Source organism: Nannospalax galili, unplaced genomic scaffold (genome assembly GCF_000622305.1).
Source record: "Nannospalax galili isolate Female #2095 unplaced genomic scaffold, S.galili_v1.0 scaffold1398, whole genome shotgun sequence".
In the NCBI taxonomy this organism is placed as follows: Eukaryota; Metazoa; Chordata; class Mammalia; order Rodentia; family Spalacidae; genus Nannospalax; species Nannospalax galili.
In genome coordinates, this window is record NW_008342016.1 from 1,416,807 (window position 1) to 1,436,108 (window position 19,302).

Genomic DNA, 19,302 nt, shown 5'->3' on the forward strand with positions numbered 1-19,302 from the left:
TTAAAAAGTGTTCAACATCATTAGTAATTAGGGAAATGTGAGTTAAAACCACCGTAAGATTTTATCTTACCCCAGTCAGCCTGGCTAGATCAAGAGAACAAATGATACCAAATGCTGGAGAGAATGTGGGGAAAGGGGAACACTCATTCACTGCTGGTGGGGCTGAAAACTTGTACAACCCCTATGGAAAGCAATGTGGAGAACTCTTAAAATCTAAAAATGAATCTACCATATGACCCAGTTATACCACTCCTTGACATATACCCAAAGGACTCATCTTATTGCAGAGATATTTGTACAACCATGTTTGTTGCTGCTCTTTTCACAATAGCAAAGAGATGGATGCAGCCTAAGTGCCCCTCAACTGACAAGTGGTTAATGAAAATGTAGTACATTTACACAATGGAATTCTACTCAATAGTAAGGAAAGATGAAATAATGAAATTTGCAGGTATATGGATAGACCTAGAAACTGTTCTACTAAGTGAAGTAACACCAACTCAGAAAAACAAAAGATGTGTATGTTCTCACACATTTGTGGATCCTAGCACCAAATCCTTACAAGTGAGTCCATATCCTGACATAACTGCAGAAACCATGAAAATGGAAGGGAACCAAGGCTGTAAAAGGAAAGAGCGTACCTGAGAGTGATGAATAGTAGGAGGCAGGTATTACTAAGGGAGATATGTGTAAAAAGGAGGCAGTTAAATGGGAGGGGGAGAAGGAGGGCTGTATAAGAAACCACAGGAATAAAGGGAAAGAAGGGGCTCAAGAGAGTTGAGACCATAGTAGACCGGAATTATCAAGGGAGAAATGGGGAAAATGGGCACACTTTAAATGAGGAGGGGAGGGAGTAAGGATAAGACAGTGAGCGAAAGAAGAGAGATGAATAATGCCTAGCTAGCATTAAAAAACCTGAGGGAATTGTATTAGTCCAAAAACCTACTGAACAATTACACATACAATATCTCTACGTGAGTCCATGAGTATAGCTGAAGACTACATAACAAGAAACAGTGCCAGACAGGAGAAACCTTCCTTTGAGTTGTTGGCCAGGGTAGTCCAAGAGACTCCCAAAATTACACAGGCTATTGCCACAGCCCTTGGTTACCTCTTAGAACTTGATGGTAAGACCCTATTGCTCAAGATAGGACCTACTTTGGACACAGGATTTGGGGCAATGGAGCTGGAACTGACTGGATGCCACCTCCCCTGAAGGCTATCTCTTATAGCTTTGAAGAGCACTACACAAGCTGCTAAGGGTGAACATCAATTGATGGTCCAACTCTAGCTACAAGGCCTAAAAAACACATCAATGGCCAGCACAGCAAATGACATTGGTGCAGTAATGGCACTTTTATCTTGCTAATCAACAGCTACCTAATTGGACTTAAAGCCCACTCAGTGGGAGGAAATTCATGTATAGTACTGTAAATCTAGCCAAATACACATAGTTGGAGAGTTCAAAGATCTTATAGAAAACTCCAAGGCTGTCAAATCCCTAGACAAATGTAATTTCTTACTATGTTCAAAACATAGATCCTTAAATCTATAGACAAATATCCTACCCATCAAAGAAGCTTCTTTTTCAAGAGACAGAGATATTACAGAGTTCCACAACTAGTCACATGCAGTGACTGTGAATTGCCGAAGACCAAGTGGCACATCTAGGATGCAACCTGTACACCTAAGTCTCCCAGAACATAGAACAAGGGATGAAGAGAACACTAATGTATCTTCCAATTCTCATCAATGAAGCTCCCTCATGCAACAGAGCGCCAGGAATGCAAAAGGTAACAAATGGCCAAAATGCAGAGAATAAGCATCTATAGAGTATGGGTCCTTAGACAGGACCTCTATATTAAAACCCACCTATCCAGGGCTCAGGGGTCAGTGTGGGAGAAGGGGCATAAAGATAATAAGGGAGGAGGTGCATGACCACATGGAAATAGAGTCCTATAGGCTCCTGGGATTCTTCTCATATGAACTTACAGCAATGGTGTCAGCATACACAAGACCCAGGTAAACTTAAGCAGACAAAAACCCAGCATAGAACTATGGAAATGAACAGCAGGCACCAATCTTATTCGAAGAATTATTGGCAGCTGATTAGTGCTGGTTGAAAAAGACGTGATCTTAAAAGTGAGGGACTCTAGATAGGCTGACTAGATCCCGTGGATGAACTTGCACTGAAGGACATCTGGGGACACTAACTTTACATGATACGTCTTACCACAAATGACAGAATGTATGACCTCCAGCGGGGGCTATGGAGGGAGCCAAAGGGGAAGGGAGTATAACGTTGATTTTCTGTATGAAATATGCAAAAAGTCCATAAAAATTTTAAAAAACCAGTATGGTAATATATAAGTAAAATTAAATATCTACTTCTTTACTTGGGTTCACTGGGTGTGAAGGAGATCCCTAAATTTTTTAAATTAAAAATTTTCAATTACAAAAGTGATATATGTTTGTTTTGGAATGATTAAAACAGATTAAGTATGAAGAAGTGATTGTTCACATAGCCACTCCCAGAGAGGCAGCATAATATGAAGGTGCCTCCCTTTCTGCGATTTTATAACTTTTATAAATTTAAATAATGGAGACACTAGAACTATGCCTTGCCTTTGACTTGTGCTTATATAAGAATTATCACAGTATATATTATCATTATACCATTGGTATTTCCCCACATCAGTATCTTTAATGTTACTACAGGAACACTTGCAGGGCTAGAGTCAGAGAATTGAAGAGTAGATCCACACCAGGCTAGTGATTCCACTAGAACCACTTTGGAAGACTGAAGATGCCATCATCCAAACTTTCCAGGGTGGGGAGGTGGGGTCCAGTTGAACTTTAGGACACTGAATAATTCTAATACACAACAACATGTAGGAAACCCTGGGTTTAACTAAGACTTCCGCCTTTCAGTATCTCAGCCCTTGCTTCTAGAAGCATATATATATTCAGAACTGTAATTTTCAATTCTTTGTTTATGGTGAGGTTAAATAACTTTTTAATAATTTTGCCACTTACATCTTTCTGAACTCTACCCATTAGAGCCATTATCAGTATTGCTAGTGAGTGACTAGCCTTTTTAGTTATTCATTCCTAAGAGGTTTGTCTTTTCATATTAAATAAATCATGTCACTTAAAAAAATCCAAGAGTTACAAAGCAAGGACTTTTTTTTAGCTTTACAGATATATAACTCATTCAATGCTACAACATTAGGAGATGGGCTCCTTATCATTCTGTATGATATAGGAAAGCTCAGTACAGTGATGTTCTTCAGCAGTGGAGGCAGCTGGGGCCCAGACACTGGTTTAAATGTCCCAGCTAATCACTGTATTACTACAACTCATGAGAATACTCGTGCAACCAGTGGACTTAAAAATGTCAACCAAAATAAAACCCCTAACCCACCCAGGAAGCACATGCATACATAACATACATATTCACACATACATTTCATATACAATTTAATAATCCTTGGTTTAGATGTTATAAGGACACAGAAAACATTTCATGAAAGAAAGGCTTTTTTTCCCCCCTGGTGTCTAAAGCAATACTCTTGACCAAGGAAATTGATTAACTTATCATGAATCAAGAGATGGGAGAGGAGTCTACAGCAGGCAACCTGAAAGGTCCCTCCCCAAACTGGCCTTCCTAACCTAAAAGGAATTTTAAAAATAATTTTACAATACTAAGATAAATATTTAAACACTATTTGTTACTGCCCTTTTGGTGAAAGGTTTAAATACCAACAATGCCCATTATATCGTGGCAACTGAAACAGGATCAAAATAGATCATCCAGGTACCAACATGAGATTCTGGACATAGCTGAAAAGGTTATATTCACTAGATGCACACCTGTAATTGCAAATAAGTGGATGGAACTGGAAACAAGCATCCTAAGTGAGGCAACCCAGACCCAGAAAAACAAGATACTTCTGATTGGATTTAACATCTGCTTCATAAACAGAGCCTAGACCTGACACTGTTATCAGGGCCAAGAACCTGTGACTAGATAGGTCACAGGTCATAGGGGAGAGCCTACTACTATTATTAGCTCTAAACAAAAGAAAAGCCACTTAGACATTAAGGAGCCACAGAGAACTTTAGGGGTTAAAGTTATACCTCCCGTGCCTCTTTACCTATAAATACAGTTGATGAGGAGAACTATTTAGGACAGTTTAGGAAAGTTTTCAGACTTTAATGTTTAGCACAATCATTAGGAAGACTTATCAAAACACAGCCAGGTCTCACCTCTGATATCCAACTTGCTGGGCGGACACAGGGCCTAGGAATCTACATCTGATAAGTTCCTGGGGTGCTGTTTCTGGCTCATGGCTGCAGCACTGTGCTTCTATTCTTAGCTCTGAGCTTCTAAGAGCATTTTCTAGAATAGTGCCTCAAACACGGGAAGGTTTTCTGTGGCTTCATAAGCCATATCCCACTCTTAACTATGCTGTGCAAAATATTAGTTAGAGAACAACTCTTCAGAAAGAAGAGATCAAGCTGTGTGTGTGTGTGTGTGTGTGTGTGTGTGTGTGTGTGTGTGTATGTGTATGCACATGTGTATTTGTGTGTGTGGGTACATGTGTGTGTGTGTATGTGTGTGTGTGTGTGTATGTGGAAGGCATAGAAAAACTTCCTGTGTCATCCTCAAAAATACAATCTATCTCCCTTGTGACAAGGTCTTTCATTGGTTGGGAGTGCATCAGTTAGGCCAATGAGCCCCAAGGTCCTTCTGTTTCCATACACTCAGTGCTAGGATTCCAAACAGGTTCAGCTTTTTTCATGTGGGTTCTGGGGATTGAGCTCAGGTCCTCCTACCTGTGAGACAAGCAGTTTAGTAACTGAACTGTCTCCCCAGCTCCATCAAGCTGTTTCTGAAGTCCTTCCCTGCTATCTTTAAATCTCTCACTAAGGATTTGGAGTGGAATTCAAAAAGAAAGTGCTTTTAAAGCTTACAAGGAAGGGCTGTCTTGATCAGAAGGAAAATTGGTATACTCACCAGAGAGGAAATATGCCGAGCCTTGTGGTAATAAAAACCATGGCAAACATAACAAACAGGAGGTCACACATTTTCTGAAACTTGGCATAATTTGCCATTTTGGCAGCCTATAAAAGGAAGGAATGCAATTTAGTTAAACCAATAAATGAAAAGTTTCATTCAATATGCATGAGCTCTCTATAAGATATAGCTTACCACATGCATAAAACTGCCTGGTGCTTTAAAATGGCATGCCTCATACATCAGCATTTACAAATTACCCACACAGTGAGTGAGATGCAGTACTAACCAAAAGTAGAACTACGGACTGTCACAGATTTAATAAAACATTCAGCAACCTGCAAATCCAATTATATGGTTGATTGCAGGAAAACAGAGAGGAAAGTAAGAAACTATTGCATTATAGATGATGCCAGCAAGCCAGAGATACCAAGACAGAACTGTGACATAACAGGGCAAAACAGAAGGGGTTGGTTAATCTTTTAAGTCTTCACTGAGTCCTAAATGCCAAGGCCACAAACTTTATATAGAATATATAGAGCTTTTCTGCATTTATCTTCCCTTTCTACTTAGAATTCTGCGCTTTCTTTAAACAAGCACAGAAAGTACTTTGGAGAGACAGTTCCCTGGCTTATTTTCACAAACTTAGAGAAGAGGAAAGTGTCAAGATGATATTATTTCAATGAATGCATTTTAGTAGTAGAATTTCTAGTTATATTACTGGGTCATTTTCTAGACGAAATTTAGAATTTCTAATTATATTACTGTGTCTTTTTCTAGATGAAATTTACTAATGTTCAAAGTATCTGTAAGAAAGACTCAAAATTTATGACATCACGTGACCCTTTTTTTTACCCTTTATAAATTAGTCTAGGGAAGAAATGACATTCCTTTCTCTACCATAACCTTTTAAGATGATTCTAAGCAAGAACAGGTGAGACTGCGATGGGAATTTTGCTTCCTAACTTCCTTTTATATTTTCCTAGAGTTCACAGCACCCTACACATAGTCACAAATTAAAGACAATCCTGTATATACATAACATTTTCTATGTCTCAGAAAATTAATTAGCTGAGTCATAATTGAAAATATTGATGTTATCTTCAGAAGTTTTAATTTAATAGTGTTAAGCAGTACACAAAGCTATGAAAAATGTAGCCTAGGAGGAAATATCTGCCACCTGAGTGGAAGTCAGGGTCACGAGCTTTTAATGTCATGAATATTTGATGTACAACACCATGGATTACATTAAAAGATAAAAAGTACTTTCTGCCTTCTTCTGGCTAGGTATTACCAACTAGTAATTCTCCTATTACATTCATCCATCAGTAGCCAGTAAAGAAGTGATTACATCAAACTGTCAGAGCTGTCTGGGCCCCAGACCTCCTTTTGCGATTTCACTAATTGGGTATTTCCAAGCATTATTTATGTCAAAGAGAATCCAAGGGATGAAAACATTTGTTTTTAAGTTGCATACTTGGATTCTTGGGTTATCTTTCTTTTCTGGCTAAAAATGGTAGATGTTAATTCAACCAATATTTCCTGGATCACGTCTCTAACCAAGCATGGTGCCAGCAATTTCCATGGGACTTAACATTGTCTGATTGTCCAAGATTGATTTACTATGCTGCTGCATTAATTTCTACTTCCAAGCATATGTAGGATACAATAAAATCATAACTGATTTTTAGAAGACTGGCTCCCTATTACATACATTTCCCCTTTTAAAAAACATTGAATGCCGAGTTTAGCTGGAATTATTTAAAAATCATAGCCCCAAGTTACCATCTGACTTAGCTAGTCTGTAAGAACTATTTTTCTGTTTCATAGCCTTAAGGGGGGCAGAGTCTTGGGCAAAGTACTCTACTTAGTTCAAACCTTAACTAACTGCCTCTATGACAGATTCAACTTTATAGATTGGTGGTGCATACTGAATAACAAACAGATCATCATTCGAGGAGCTGTCTGTCTGCACAGTAACAAAACTGTGACCCAGCAGGAAAAAAAACACAAAATGACTACAAGAGTCACTTCTACATGAGCTTTGTACTCCTTTAAGTTAGTTTTGACAAGTTATATACATTTCTTAGCACAAAATAAAAGGAATCATTTAATTACATAACATTACTGAGTGCAATTCTAAAAGCAGTAAATTTTTTACACATTTTCCGAATATAATTTACAAGTCACATACCCTTTTCATTGTAAAAAACCACTAGGGAATTATGTACCCTGTTAATAAAAGTCAAACTGCGTAATTTTATTAGGATTACTAAATTAGATTATATATAATTTTCAGATAAATCAGTATGAAACTTATAATACAAAATCTATTAAAATGACGATTTTACTTTCTGTTGTAAAAGCAACCATCCAAATGTGGAGCAGCAGAGTTTCCATCTTCCTATTAACAAAGAATACTAACACAACTGACTCTGTATAAAAGTTTGCATGTCAACATAAAGTCTCGAGTTCACTAATTTACATGAAGGAACACCTGGCAGTTTTAAAGCATCATCTAGCATAATAGAGAAGTGCTGGTCTTGGTACTTCATGAGTTCAGGATTTTGTATTCCTAAAGATGAAAGGAAAATTTTTACCTCAGGATTTTGTATTCCTCAGGATGAAAGGAAAATTTTTACCTCTAGAAGAGCATCAGCTGAGTCGTGAAGACAGAGGACCAGAGTCCCTACTCGAGCCATGTTGTTGACATATGAAAAGGTAATCAGGGAAATGCTTGCAAGGTGGTGCACGAACATAATGCCAAAGTCCTTGAGAAAGGGGGAAAAAGCACATCAGGGGTTAGCACCATCACAGTATTTCCATCCAGTTATCCAACCTCAAAGTCAGCACTTACTGAGAACCTCTGCAGCTCCAGCTTGTTGAAATAAGCAAGATATGACTCCTACCCTTCTGGAGTTCACCATATGGTGGGAGACACAGACAAGAGACCAGAGACACGGAAAATGTGAGCAACACTGAATAAAACCAGGTGACAGAGGGGAGAAATCACAACAGAGTTTCAAGCAAAGAAAAGCACTGCTTAGACTTGAACTTTGCTATGTCTTGGTTAAGTGTTCCACAAAGGCCCATGTTTATAAAGGCTTCAACTCTAGCTCATAGTGTTATGGGGACATGGGCCTAGTGGGAGGAAGTCAGGTTATTGAGGGTGTGTCCTTGAAGAGGCTCTTAGAGCTGGGGTCCCTTCCTGTCTTGTTTTCTGGCTGCCCCAAGGTAAGTAGTTTTGACCACTACACACTCCTCTCAACATATTGCTTTGCCATAGACCCCAAAGCAACGTGCCCATCATCCACTGATATGAACCCATGAGCATTTTTTGTTGTATAAATTGCTTTACCCCAAGGATTTTGTCTAATAACAGAAAGCAAATTAACACAAACTTTAAGATCTTTGAGGGAGCAGTACAACTCTATTCCTCTGACAATTAGTAGCTGCAGCTTCAGAACACACCATACACACACACACACACACACACACACACACACACACACACACGTGGGGGTGAACACTGGGGACTGAACCCAGGGTTTTGCATATGCTCTTAGGGTTAGAGTCAAGCAGACTATCCCTGAGCTATATCCTCAGCCTGCTTTGACTTCTTATTTTAGGACAGGTCTCACGAAGTTGTCTAGGCTGGCTTTCAAATTTCAACTCTCCTGTCTTAGTTGCTTGAGCAGCTCGGATAACAGGCTTGTGTTGCCAGGTTTAGATATATGGAGTATTAATTTTTTTTATAAGTATGTGGTATATTTGAAGAAGCAGCCAGCTAACGTCAGAGGAGAAGGGCATGGTCAGGTTCTCAGGCCCGATAGGCCACATAGTAAGGATTAAGGTAGTACAATGGCCTGAATGCTTATAGCTTCTTTCCCAAGTTCCTATGTTAAAATCTTAATGACCAAAATAATGGTTTTAGGTCATGATTGGGATTAGTGCCTCTACAAATGAGGGACTCAGAGAGTAGCTTTGCCCCATCTATCACACAAGGACATAGTTAGAAGGTGCCATCTATAAACCAGGAAATGAGCCCTCATTGGATAGCAAGTCTGTCAGTGCCTTGATCTAATACTTTTCAGCCTCCAGAATCATGAGAGATAATCTTGTGGTTTTACAAGCTTTATGGTATTTTGTTCTACAGATTGAGAGGTGGTGACTGGTTATTGCATGACTTTCTTGGGATGTGCTTCGCCATACTAGTATCCTTTCCTTGGAACATGCCCAAAGTTAGACTCCTACATGTTGGCTTTCCTGGTGGATACAAAAAAAGTACTGAATTTAAATCTTTTTGTTGTCATTAAAATTATTTCATAAACAAGATCGGGTGCATTCAGAGTGGTATGGCCGTAGACTAGCAATACTACCTTCAGGGCAAGCCCACAAACCTGTGGATTTTTTTTTTCTTTTGTCTTTTTGAGTCAGGGTCTCCCTGTAGCCCCAGCTGGCCTGGAACTCACTATGTAGAGTTGGCCTCAAACTCACAGAGATTTGCCTGCCTCTGCTTCCCGAGTGCTGGGATTAAAGGCATGCGCCACCATACTTGGCTACTTATTCACTTCCTTATAAATTTCTTTATCCTATGATTTAACTGTTTGTATCCTGAGTTCTGTATTATGTTTTAAATCTGCTTTGTAACTACATTAAAACCATCCCTTAAAAATTAAAAAAAAATCATAGACATATTAGTAAACAATCTTTATTTGGATTGCTTCAAGGGAGCAAGTTCTTGGCCCAAGTGGAAAGATCATCCTTCTCTGACTTCTATTCTGATCTTCTGGATGTGGTTTGTTGTGATATACTATCTTCTCTTTTCTTGAGCTGCCACGTTCTTCTCCTTTAAAGCTACTTTTACCCCATGACTTCTGCCTTGGTTCCTGGCTCCCTGGGTTAAGTGCTGTCTTTTGGTCTCCCTACCCATCCTGGTCATCTTTTCGATGACTCAGCCAAGTAGGTATTCCTACATTCTATTCGCTAGCTCAACTCAAATAATTCTTGTTTGGACCATCTGTCCGTGGTTAAATCAATTTCTAGTTTATCACAAAAGTTTAAGAAAGTTATCAGCAGGGACTTAGGATACAACTGGACACCTAAAGGTCATTTGTACTTTACACAGCTTAAGGGATGATTATGAAGCATATACTGCACAAGAGTCAGTTTGTCACCTGAGCTCCAGCTCATGAATGCTGTAGTTTTTGGTAAGGGCATCATTTCCTCATTGTATTATTAAGAAGTTCAATTGTATCATTTTAAAGTTGTCAGTTCTACAACTCTAGGCTTAGTATCTGCAGTGACTAAGTTGAATCTGAAGCCTTTAATCTATTAATTTCAGACTCCTTTAAGTTACAAAGAGACTAAGAGAACATACAGGTATACGGGGGTTAAGTGTGTGCCCATGCATGTATGACACACACACATACATAGACAGACAGACAGACAGACAGAGACACACACCCTCTATTGTATAGTTCAGTAGCTGTTGATTTCACTACAGTTTTCAGTTTGAAGTCAACTTCAATCATTTTGTTTAAAAAGTTTTGTGTACACTTTGGTGAACATACTCAAGGATTACTTTTGTCCCCTGGAAGGGGCCTTTATGGATAGCCACACACAGAAATTTATTACTGAGATCTAAGCCACATGCTAGTTTCCTTAGTGAGGTAAGATAATTTCAAAAGTAAAACACAACAATTCCTTTTCAATTAACCTAGTCTCCAAATGGTGGCTATGACTGTCAGGGGAACAATCTGCCTTGCATCTCAGTTAATTCTATGGCCCACAACAGAATAAATTCATACCATCCGTTAACCCACTATCACACTCCTTCCTTGAATACAGCAAGGCCTTAAATTAATTCTTAGCTTACAGATGAGAAACAATGACTACATTCTCAGTTGGATGAGTAATTACATAAAGGTACAACTTAGCTGTTTCAGCTGCTCCTGAAATTCTGACATTGTTTGTAGTATGAAGGGGTTTCCTAAATTATTAAAGGTAGATGATGCCAAAATGCCTTAGGCAGACAATAAAAATCGCACTGCCGACATCTTCCACTGGAGGATTAAATCTGTTCTCTCCAGGCTATTGTTGACTAAGTCCCATCAACTGGAAGATTTTGTTCTAACATATAACAGCATTTAAAACAATGGTTCTATTAAAATAGAGCCAATCTATCAAGTGGTATTTTAAACTATTTCTTGAACATTATTAAAATAAAACCTACAGGGTTCAACCCATCGATTGAACTTAGCAAGTTTACATATGCCTATGCTTAATATACAGATTTTGAGGTTTAAGCAGCCGAGTACCTAACACGAACAACTCTCCCCATTTTCCTCATTGTTCAGTCCTGAATGACTGTTCTCAGATCACTGAAATAGAAAGAATTTTCCATATTACATTTTTAAATGAATAAATGTAAGTTAAAGCATTTACGGAAGATTAGGATCATTTAATAATTAAGTTTCCTAATTCATATCTGACATAAATGTCAGTAACAATGCAATACTCTTCAATATAACAGGGTTCCTTTAAAAATGAAAGTCTTGTTTTTCAGACAAAATTTGTTTTATGAAGATGATTCTTGCATTTAAAACCCCTTGTCCCAAAATGTATTTGTTTTATGACTGTTGGAGTTCACAGCTACACCCATAGCAGAAAACCAACTTTCCTTAGAGTCATAGTTACATGAATATGAAAAAGCAGGAATAATGGATTTGGCCTTTTAAATCTCTGCTTCCAAAAGCATTAGATACAATGAAATAGCTTAAATACAAATCATACAGACCTGATTTCATGTGTTACTCACATCCTGCCATCTGAACAGATTTCTTTGACTAGGCACTGATTTTGGTCCAAATAACTGTTTTTAAACAAATTGTCAATTTGGATTTTATCAGTGCATGGTGGAAAATTTCCATTCTGTTTGTTATAGCTGAAAATGATAATGCGTATATAGACGCGGGCTTGGCTCAAAGAATATTACGATAATAGGTTGACAATGTTTCCTGAAAATTTCTGCAGGAGGAATTAAGGAGAGAGACTGCTATTTATTGGCCCTCAGATTGATGTATGCGTCCCAAATTTATTCAAAAGAGATTGGTGTAGCCCCTTGCCTCAGCGATGACCCAAACCACCTGTTGTCAGGCCATGTTGTTTCTGGACATGTTCACAGTCATCCCTCAGAGCTCCCTCTGTGCTCCCTGATGGGTGTATTTCTGAACCTCAGCTCTTAAAGCAGTGCTTCCTCATAATTATCAGAGACAAGAGAAAGGGAACCAGATATGGTCTTGACTTAAGTTCATTTAGAAAGTCTGAAATGAAAGAATTCAAGAATAAGCCATTCATTCTAATGTCAAAAGTTGGAAGATATGATTTTTTTCCCTCCCTTATTATACTTCCAAATAGTATTTATGGAACTAGAATAGTATGTCCATGTGCTCTGTCTCAGAGATACCTGGGTCCAGGTAAATCTAACTACCTGGGCTCAATCTCCAACTGCTAAAAAAAACAAAACAAAACAAAAAAAAAACACAGGCATCTGTGCTGGTTGTTTCTGTAAAACTGAACACAAACTGAGACACTTGAGAAGAGGAACCATCATTTGAGGCCCTATCAGATGGGCCTGTGAGCATGTCTGTGGGGCACTTTCTTTACTACTAGTTGATATAGGAGGGCCCAGTCTATTGTGGGCAGTGTCATCCCTGGGCAGGTTGTCCTGCACTGTTTAAGAGAAGCAGTTGGGCAAGCCAGGGGGAGAAAGTCAGTAAACAGCATCCCTCCATGGTCTCTGCTTTAGTTCCTGCCTCCGGGTTCCTGTCCTGTTTGAGTTCCAGCTTTGGCTTTCCTTGATGATGGACTATTGTCTGGAAGTATAAGCTGAAATAAACCCTTTCCTCCCAAGTTGGTTTTGGTCAGTGTTTTAACAACAGAAACCAAATTAGAGCAGAAACTGTTATCAGAGAGGGAGATATTGCTGTGACTGACTTGTTTTTTGGGGAGGACTATGGAAGGATTTTGGAACTTTGGGCTACAAAAGTCACCAAGTGCTTGGAGCTTAGCTAGTTGTTCTGTGGGGGCCTGGAAGGTAATGCAGAGAGAAATATGAACAGTGGAGGCCTGGCTTGAGAAGTTTCAGAGGGAAGTTTATGAGCCAATCAAAGGCTCTATCAGGGCTGTTTATATGATATTTATGAACTGAGAATCTGTGGTTTCTAGTTAGCTGGGGCTGAAAAATCAGCTGTGATTTACCAGAGACCAGAATCGTGAGGACAAAGCTTCTGGGAAGCATTTGCTCAAGGGCTGCACACAGAAGCTGTGGTCAAGTGGCAGAACCAAGGCTGCACATCAAACTGGCAGCAGAACTTGGTAATGTGTAATGGAGTCATGGAGAAAAGATGAGGCTTGGCACTGTGAGAGGCCAGGAGAGACCACTGGTGAAGGAACAGCCTCAGTTGTAGTAGAAACCCCTGGACATTGGAGATTTGGAATGACTACCAATGACAGTGGTAGGTGTAGAGTAGAACCAACTTGAACCTTTGAGATAAGCCATGTATGCTGCAGATGGCAGAACTGGAGAAACGGAGTTACAGAACCTAGACTTTTAAACAGCTGGACTTTTTAAAGACTGTGGGGCTTTTAAGGTTGTACTGTATTTTATATTATTAGCAAGATTTTGGGAATAAACAAGAAAGGGAATGTTAAGTTTTAACAGTGATGTGCTTGTGTGTCAAGCTGACAAGGGGTCAACTGTGCCAATTAGTTTCCTTTGTCAACTTAATACAAACTAGAAACACCTGGGAAGAGGGAATCTCAACTGAGGAATTTTCTCCATTAGATTGACCTGTGGGTCTGTCTGTGTGGAAATTTTTGTTTTTTTTCTGATTGCTGGCTGATGTAGGAGGGCCCAATCTACTGTGTGTAGTGCCATACCCAGGCAGGTGGGCCTGGATTGTATAAGGGAAACAGGTGAGCAAGCCAGGGGGAAGCAAGTCAGGAAGGAGCATTTCTCTATGGTCTCTGCTTCAGTTTTGCCATGATTTTCTTCAGAGATGGATTGTGTCCCAGGAGTTTTAAGCTGAAATAAACTTTTTCCTCCCCATGTTAGTTTTGGCCACAGCAACAGAAAGCAAAGCAGAAGAGCAGCTTTACTTCTCCATGGGAATTTTATATACAATAAACATTAGCATAACAAAACCAAAGAGATAAACTCTCCTTACGGCATAGCTGTAGATTCTGTATGACACAACTCCCTCCATAATTACTAAGCTACCAAGTCTTTGAAATAATATTCTATCTTGTGGAGGCACCATAATGTACCTGCCTTTTTGAAGACTCACAAAATTCACTCACAAAAAACTTACAGTATATACACATAACCTTTATACATAATACACACACACACACACACACACACACACACACACACACAGAGGAAATCTGTTCCTCAAATTTTCATTTGGGACTAATCTTTGTAATTGAATAAAGAAAATCATTATTGAGTCATCTCATAAAAGGAATAAGAACTTAAGAGATTTTAATTGAGGGCAGATTTGGAAATTCACAGTGAAGAATATGAATTCTTCCAAAGTACAAAACAACGATGCAAAGAAAATGTATTCGCTTTCCTGAATTTAACAAAATTAACAGATGTAATTAATAAACTTGAAATCTTACTCATAGGAATAGAAACCAGGTACTTATACTAGTTACCCAATCAACAAAATTTCAAATGCTCCAGGAAACAGTGTGGTTTTACAACAGTATAGCTTATGGCTGACAACATTTTATGATTCTTTCTCTTGCTGTCTCTGTCTCTCTGCATCTCTCTCCTCTATAGTTTATCCAATGGAGCCCTCAAGGCTCACAAATTATTTCACTTTAAAATAGCTAAAATAGGCAAACAGCCAGAATTGTGTTTATAAATAAAGTTTTATTGGAACATGCCTACACCTATTTGTTTTCTTTTTGTCTTTAGCAGCTTTCTTGCTCAAGTAGCACAGTTGAGAAACTGCAACAGACACTATCCACAACTTTACAATATTACCATAAGGCCTTCACAAAAAGACTGACTTTATGATTTCTGTTTTAAAGATATATTAAAGGACATAATATGGGAAACTTAGTTACGTTATGAGGTGAAGCAATTGTATAGTCTCATAGCCCAAACTACAAAGGATGTATAAGACATTTAATTTTCATAGCTATTCTGAAGCAACCCTTTAAGAAGTTGAAATTCAGCAGCCTCCGCTCCCTCTCCCCGCGCCACGGAGCGCCCTGCCGACTCTGAGGAGGTTTGGCACCCAGGCGGGCTCCGGAGGTCCGCGGACTTCAGCGCAGGGCGGCTGGGTTGCGTGCTGCAGCCGCGGAGACCCACGGGCAGAGTCGGCTCGGAAGGCCGGCACTGACCCGAAAACGTGTCCCTGTATGATGACCTGGGAGTGGAGATCAGTGACTCAAAAACCGAAGGCTGGTCCAAAAACTTCAAACTTCTGCAGTCCCGGTTTCAGGTGAAGAAGGCAGCCCTCACTCAAGCGAAGAGCCAGCGGACAAAACAAAGTCCAGTCCCTGCCCCCGTCATTGACCTAAAGCGAGAGGGATGCTCTGATGACCGACAGATTGTGGACACACCACCTCACGTAGCCGCTGGGCTGAAGGACCCTGTTTCCTGTGGGTTTTCCGCAGAAGTGCTGATTCCTTAGCTGATGAATATGATCCTGTTTCCTAATGACTATGAGAAAGTGGTGAAACGCCACAGAAGAGCGGGAACGGCAGCGGGAGCTGGAGCGGCAGAGGGAAACAGAAGGGAGAAGAGGCGTAAAGACAGGCATGAAGCTAGTGGGTTTTCAAGGCGACCAGACCCAGATTCTGATGAAGATGAAGACTACAAGCGAGCGAGAGCGGAGGAAAAGAAGCATGGGAGGAGCTGCCATGGCGCCATCTACTTCTCTTGTAGAGAAAGACAAGGAATTACCCCTAGATTTTCCTTATGAAGAGGTCTCCAGACCTCCATCACAGTCTTCCAAAGCTGCTATTCCTCCCCCGGTATGTGAGGAACCTGATACACCAAGATCTCCAACTGGGCCCAGCAACACCTTCCTTGTTAACATGGGTGGCACAGTAGTACATAAGATCATGCAGAAGTACGGCTTCCGGGAAGGCCAGGGCCTGGGGAAGCATGAGCAGGGGCTGAGTAAGGCACTGTCGGTGGAGAAGACTAGCAAGCTGGGCGGCAAGAACATCGTGGGTGATGCCACGGGAAGGGCGAGTCTCAGGATGCATCCAAGAAGTCGGATTCAAATCCTTTCCTACTAAAGTGGTCTTGCTGTGGAACACGGTTGGTGCGGGAGAGGTAGATGAACACTTGGAAGTTGAAACCAAGGAAGAATGTGAAAAATATGGCAAGATTGGAAAATATGTGATATCTGAGATTCCTGGTGCCCCTGATGATGAAGCAGTAAGGATGTTTTTAGAATTTGAGAGAGTTGTATCAGCAATTAAAGCTGTTGTTGATCTGAATGGGAGGTATTCTGGTGGACGGGTGGTTAAAGCATGTTTCCACAACTTGGATAAATTCAGGGTGTTGGATCTGGTGGAACAAGTTTGATTTTAAGAGCTAGTCATCTCCAATGATCCTTAATGAGCTGCAGACTGAGCGATGAAACAGACCTCAGCCTCCATGGCTGTTGGACGCTGAGACCCTTGGATGGACTTCTAAGATATATGTTGATGGATCCCTTTTTTATTTTGTGTTTTTTTTAAATATACTATAAAAATCCTTCAAAAAAGAGTTGAAATTCACATAAACTATAAGGAATTTTGGAAGGAACCTTCATCAAACGTTTTGTGATCAATTATAACTCCAACTTCAAAACAATCTGAAAGGCAAAGAGCTACTTCACCAGTTTCCAAAGCAAGAACTATCTGCTTGGACTCAGTACTGTGTTCTCAGATGCTAGATGCACCATTTCTTTACGGCTTCTGGAAACAGATATAAATGAAATAGGGAACTGCTGTGTAAGCAGTGTTTACCCGATCTTTCTCCCATGCAACATTTATGGTGCCATTTCAAGATCAAGAACTCATAATCTTGTCTACTGTGAATTATTTAGTTAATATTTAATTTTTAATTGATTTTGTTACTGTAGAAAGGAGTGCAATAAAATCCTATTTGTGCAATACTAAACAATATGATAGCGCTACAGATCACTTCTGCTGGGCCTGGCCAGAGCATGCTGCCAGATTTGCAGCGCCCCCAAGCTATTCTTCATATTTTCCTACCTCTCTTCATCAAAATGTGCTTCCAACTCGCTCTACATACAAATACAGATATAAATGTGTTTAGTCTTACATATACATGTTGCTTTTCTCACAGGTTGCCAAAACTCAGGTACCTGGAGTCAAAGGCTATTTATAATAGAATCCTGTTGTCTCCACTAGTTTACACACATTTTAATGAGGAAAGAGTCCCTTCTGAGACATTTAAAATATCGTCCATGAAACAGTCTGAAGAATTCCATGAGCTAACACATGAAACTCCATTTTCTACAGAGATCTCCAAGAACAAAGGCAATTCCATCTTATGAGCTCAAGCACATTTGAATTGAAAGCATTCCAGACAATCAGTAGGGGGCAGTCTCTGTTCAATTAAAATCAGAGATAAGGCAGGACTCTCAAGCTAGAGAGCTCAGATATACAGCAATGGTCTTGAGGTCCCAGTGACAATGAGCAATCAACTCAATTTTGTGCTTCATGTGGAAGATGGAAAATCATCTCCTCCAGGTCACCCAGTTTGAGATGGCGCTTCAAGCCGTCAGGCAGAGTTCAGGGGCACTCTCATTATTGACAGCTTTATCGTCCCTTTCTAACTCATCTTCCTTCAGGTGCCTGGGTGCCCCACCCCCACCTCAGAATTCTGGCTGAAGAATTTACTCAAAGCTTCTCTTGCTTCCACACTGATCTCTGGCCACACAGTACTCTTCTGAGTGGAATGCTGGTATTTCTCCCCCTCTTTTGTCCAAGCCCCAATTTCTATTGACTACCTAGTGAACTTCTACCTACATTCTACTTTTCCTATTAATTTTCATGAGCCAAAGGCTCTGACACTGTGATTTATTCTTAAGAACAACTCCAAAAAGCAAATACTGCTTTGAATTCTGGTTTATATGGGATCCGAGGCACAGAGATGCTAATTTCACCGAAGTCACATTGTGACAATGGGCTAGAGTCAGACCTGATGCCAATTCCTTCTAACTCCAGAGCTCAGATAACTACCATAACTACAGTTTCCCTGAGGCTAACGATGACTGTGAGAAGGAGGCAGTGGGGTCGGGGGTGTTATTTGAAAGAATGATTTAAGCGAGAGACGACAGACAGAGCAAGCATCACTCCTGGAAAATGAGAAGAAAGGTAGCAGGGGAGCAAAGGGGGAGTGGCCTTGGGAGGGAGGGGCAGCTCCTCCTGGGAGGACAAAGCAAAGAATGAGCTTGTATTTATAAGGATAGGAGCCCAGAGGGTCAGAATTCCAGGAAGACAGTGAAGCTGCAATGAGCCAAAGGGGGGTTTTCCCAGCACCACTTGACTTGAGGGGAACTCCCCAGAGGAGGCCGATTATCAACTTCCCAGCTAAGGGGGGATAGTTAAAGGAAAAGAGGCACTTTCTGAGAGAGGCAGAAGTGCAAAGGCCCTAAATGAAGGTCTCGAGGTCCTGCCTGAGGAGTATTGCCTAGGTCCCAAGCTGTGGTTCCCTTTGTAATATGACAATGCTGAGACCCTTGGAGATCATAAGCTCCTGTCACCCTTTTGTATCATGAGAGCAGTTATAGATGAGTATGTGACAACTCTGGGGCTATCTGGTGGTCAGTCATCTGACTGAGGGATCTAAAGATGCTCATGAGCTTCATCTTTGGCAAGGTACCTGGATGTTGAACTGGCAGAATAAGCCAAAATCTTACATATCTGCCTTGTAAAACCCATTTCTTTTATAGACTGTAATGCCACATTGCTTTCCCACTAGCCTGAATGTAGCAATGGGTTGATGTGCTTTTGTGCAAGCTGTCTTTTCTTCTTTAGATTATGATGACCAGAAGAGAGGCAGAAATGGGATGGAGGCTTGAGTCAGGACTACCATCCTAAGGAGTGTAAAAGACCAGGTGAGTGGCAAACTGTCAGTGAGAAGCAACATTGAGATTAGTGAGAGTTCCAAGTCATTTTCTGCTCATCTGAGCATGGTTATATGTCAACAGGTGTGAACTAAGCTTTCAAGGAAGGAG

At 40.3% G+C, this 19,302-nt stretch overlaps 1 protein-coding gene and 1 pseudogene across 3 annotated transcripts in view; one reads left to right on the top strand and one right to left on the bottom strand.

The window, feature by feature from the left end:
- Positions 1–19,302, bottom strand: part of Cers6 (ceramide synthase 6) — a 308,765-nt gene that overhangs the window by 47,588 nt on the left and 241,875 nt on the right. For both annotated transcript variants that reach the window (XM_017799289.2, XM_008837818.3), the window contains exons 7-8: positions 7,663–7,791; positions 5,021–5,127 (exon numbers count right to left, since the gene is read on the bottom strand). In XM_017799289.2, the coding sequence (XP_017654778.1) occupies positions 5,021–5,127; positions 7,663–7,791 (236 nt within the window). The remainder of the gene's footprint in view (positions 1–5,020; positions 5,128–7,662; positions 7,792–19,302) is intronic.
- LOC103737994 lies at positions 15,439–16,696 on the top strand (annotated as a pseudogene). Its single transcript, XR_001872550.1, has one exon. The product of XR_001872550.1 is annotated as a splicing factor 45 pseudogene (transcript).